The sequence below is a fragment of the Muntiacus reevesi genome, chromosome 3, assembly GCF_963930625.1.
Source record: "Muntiacus reevesi chromosome 3, mMunRee1.1, whole genome shotgun sequence".
Classification (NCBI taxonomy): domain Eukaryota; kingdom Metazoa; phylum Chordata; class Mammalia; order Artiodactyla; family Cervidae; genus Muntiacus; species Muntiacus reevesi.
The window spans coordinates 250,619,266-250,622,458 of record NC_089251.1 but is presented as its reverse complement, the minus strand read 5'-3'; the positions used below and the strand labels follow the sequence as shown (position 1 = coordinate 250,622,458).

Here is a 3,193-nt window from a genome sequence, read left to right as displayed (position 1 = left end):
ATGCAGCGCGGCTACGTCCGCTGGCGGCGCGAACCGGTGCATGCCGGGAAGTAGAGTTTCCGTCTTCGAACGGCCAGGAGGTCTTTCCTCTCGCGTCTAACGCCGCTCACACTCTGGAGTCTTCAGGGACCAGGCCAATAATTGAGATACACACATTAGTGACTCTTTCCAATCTCAGGTTGATCGTTCCGCTGCAAAATACTTTAGGAGCAAACCCCACCCCCACCCCCCAAAGTCCATTAAAAACACCAACCTTCTTCGCAGCCTTCCGTTTCCGGTTGTCTTGTTGCCGTGGTAACGAGCGTAAGCAACCTCGGAGGCGGTTATGGCGGGCCTGGGAGGTGCGCAGATCCCCGATGGGGAATTCACCGCGGTTGTGTACCGGCTCATCCGGGATGTCCGGTACGCCGAGGCCGTGCAGCTGCTGGGCGGAGAGCTCCAGCGGAGCCCGAGAAGCCGCGCCGGGCTGTCGCTGCTGGGCTACTGCTACTACCGCCTACAGGAGTTCGCGCTGGCGGCCGAATGCTATGAGCAGCTGGGCCAGCTGCACCCGGAGCTGGAGCAGTACCGCCTGTACCAGGCCCAGGCCCTGTACAAAGCCTGCCTCTACCCAGAGGCCACCCGCGTGGCATTCCTCCTCCTGGACAACCCCGCCTACCACAACCGGGTCCTCCGTCTCCAAGCCGCGATCAAGTACAGCGAAGGCGACCTGCCCGGGGCCAGGAGCCTGGTGGAGCAGCTACTGAGTGGAGAAGGAGGAGAAGACAGCGGGGGCGAGAACGAGCTGGATGGCCAGGTCAATCTGGGTTGTTTGCTGTACAAGGAGGGACATTATGAAGCCGCGTGTTCCAAGTTCTCTGCGGCCCTGCAGGCTTCGGGCTACCGGCCTGATCTTTCCTACAACCTGGCTTTGGCCTATTACAGCAGCCGACAGTATGCATCTGCCCTAAAGCATATCATGGAGATTATTGAACATGGCATCCGGCAGCACCCAGAGCTGGGTGTGGGCATGACCACTGAGGGCATTGATGTTCGAAGTGTTGGCAACACCTTAGTCCTTCACCAGACTGCTCTGGTGGAAGCCTTCAACCTCAGGGCCGCCATAGAATACCAACTGAGAAACTATGAGGCGGCCCAGGAAGCCCTCACTGACATGCCACCAAGGGCAGAGGAAGAGTTAGACCCCGTGACCCTGCACAATCAGGCACTAATGAACATGGATTCCAGGCCCACAGAAGGGTTTGAAAAACTACAATTTTTGCTCCAACAGAACCCCTTTCCCCCAGAGACCTTTGGCAACCTGTTGCTGCTCTATTGTGAATATGAGTATTTTGACCTGGCAGCAGATGTCCTGGCAGAGAATGCCCATTTGACTTACGAATTCCTCACACCCTATCTCTATGACTTCTTGGATGCCATGGTCACTTGCCAGACAGCTCCTGAAGAGGCATTCCTTAAGCTTGAGGGCCTAGCAGGGATGCTGACTGAACAGCTCCGGAAACTTACCATACAAGTGCAGGAAGCAAGACACAATAAAGATGATGAAGCTGTCAAAAAGGCAGTGAATGAATATGATGACACCCTTGAGAAGTACATTCCTGTGTTGATGGCCCAGGCCAAAATCTACTGGAACCTTGAAAATTACCCAATGGTAGAAAAGATCTTCCGCAAATCTGTGGAATTCTGTAATGACCACGATGTGTGGAAGCTGAATGTGGCTCATGTTCTGTTCATGCAGGAAAACAAATACAAAGAAGCCATAGGTTTTTATGAGCCAATAGTCAAGAAGCATTATGACAACATCCTGAATATCAGCGCTGTTGTGCTGGCCAACCTGTGTGTTTCATATATTATGACAAGTCAAAATGAAGAAGCTGAGGAGTTGATAAGGAAGATTGGAAAGGAGGAAGAGCAGCTCTCCTGTGATGATCCAGATAAGAAAATGTACCATCTCTGCATTGTGAATTTGGTGATAGGGACGCTTTACTGTGCCAAAGGAAATTATGACTTTGGTATTTCCCGGGTTATCAAAAGCTTGGAACCTTATAATAAAAAACTAGGAACTGATACATGGTATTATGCCAAAAGATGCTTCCTGTCATTATTAGAAAACATGTCAAAACACACCATCATGATTCGTGACAGTGTCATTCAAGAATGTGTTCAGTTTTTGGAACACTGTGAAGTTTATGGGAGGGACATACCTGCAGTTATTGAAGAAACCCTGGAAGAAGAAAGAACGCATATTGGAAAGAATACAGTCACATATGAATCCAGAGAGTTAAAAGCTTTGATTTATGATATTATAGGATGGAATATGTAGTAGTGTCTGATAGTGGCCTTATCATAATGGTTTTATATCTGTTTTTCACTCTTGTTTTTTTATCTCGTTAGCTAGTGGCATCTTTACATTTGTTACATGTTGGACTTTGTACAGTTTAAAATTATAATAAAAATAATTAGTATTTTTAAAAAATCTTCACAAAGTGAAATGTAAGAACATCTAGAAACATTTATGAAAATTCAGAACTCCCTGGGGACACTATTTTTATTAGAACTTGTTAGAACCCATGTTCCCTCTCTGTTACCATTTGCTTTGTATTTTGAGTGACCTGCATAAGGGTTATGTTATCCAGGGACTTGGTACTAGTTCTATCAGGCCCAGAAGTCTGTAGTTAATGTATAGGATTTCTAGGCTTTTAATAATCTCAGGGATTGTGTGTTCTAATTCATAGTTTGTAATGAATACATATATAGCATTAGGATGTTTTTCAGAATTCTCAATATAAAATATAATGCTTTATGTAAACAGAATACCTTACATTATAAATGTTTTTTTGTTGCTGCTGTTTTTTTAATGTGCAAGTCAGTGGGAGACCTTGTGCCCTTAACAAAATTATGGTGCTGTGGTTTAGAGACAATAAACAGTTGTCAAAGAATTTTACATAGTTTTCTTTTGTTCCACTTGTTAGTAATCTGAGTACATAAGCAACATACAGTGTTTTTCATAACTCTCTTCTCCTTTAACAGTGAGGAATAGCAGAGGTTCCATGAGAACTCAGTGCTTGCTTCCCACGTTTGTATTTGTAACTTAGGATATGTTTATGCTGGTGTTGTGTGTAGTAACCTCTCAGGAAAAGAAAAATCTAAGCTATTTCCATGACTCCACCAAACTTCTCTTCCACCTCCATCA

The 3,193-nt window shown here is 45.9% G+C and overlaps 1 protein-coding gene across 1 annotated transcript; it reads left to right on the top strand.

The window, feature by feature from the left end:
• Positions 1 to 325: 325 nt before the first annotated feature.
• IFT70B (intraflagellar transport 70B) lies at positions 326 to 2,476 on the top strand. The gene has a single exon (XM_065927928.1). The coding sequence runs from the start codon at positions 326 to 328 to the stop codon at positions 2,321 to 2,323; it is 1,998 nt and encodes a 665-aa protein (XP_065784000.1). The 3' UTR covers positions 2,324 to 2,476.
• Positions 2,477 to 3,193: the final 717 nt, after the last annotated feature.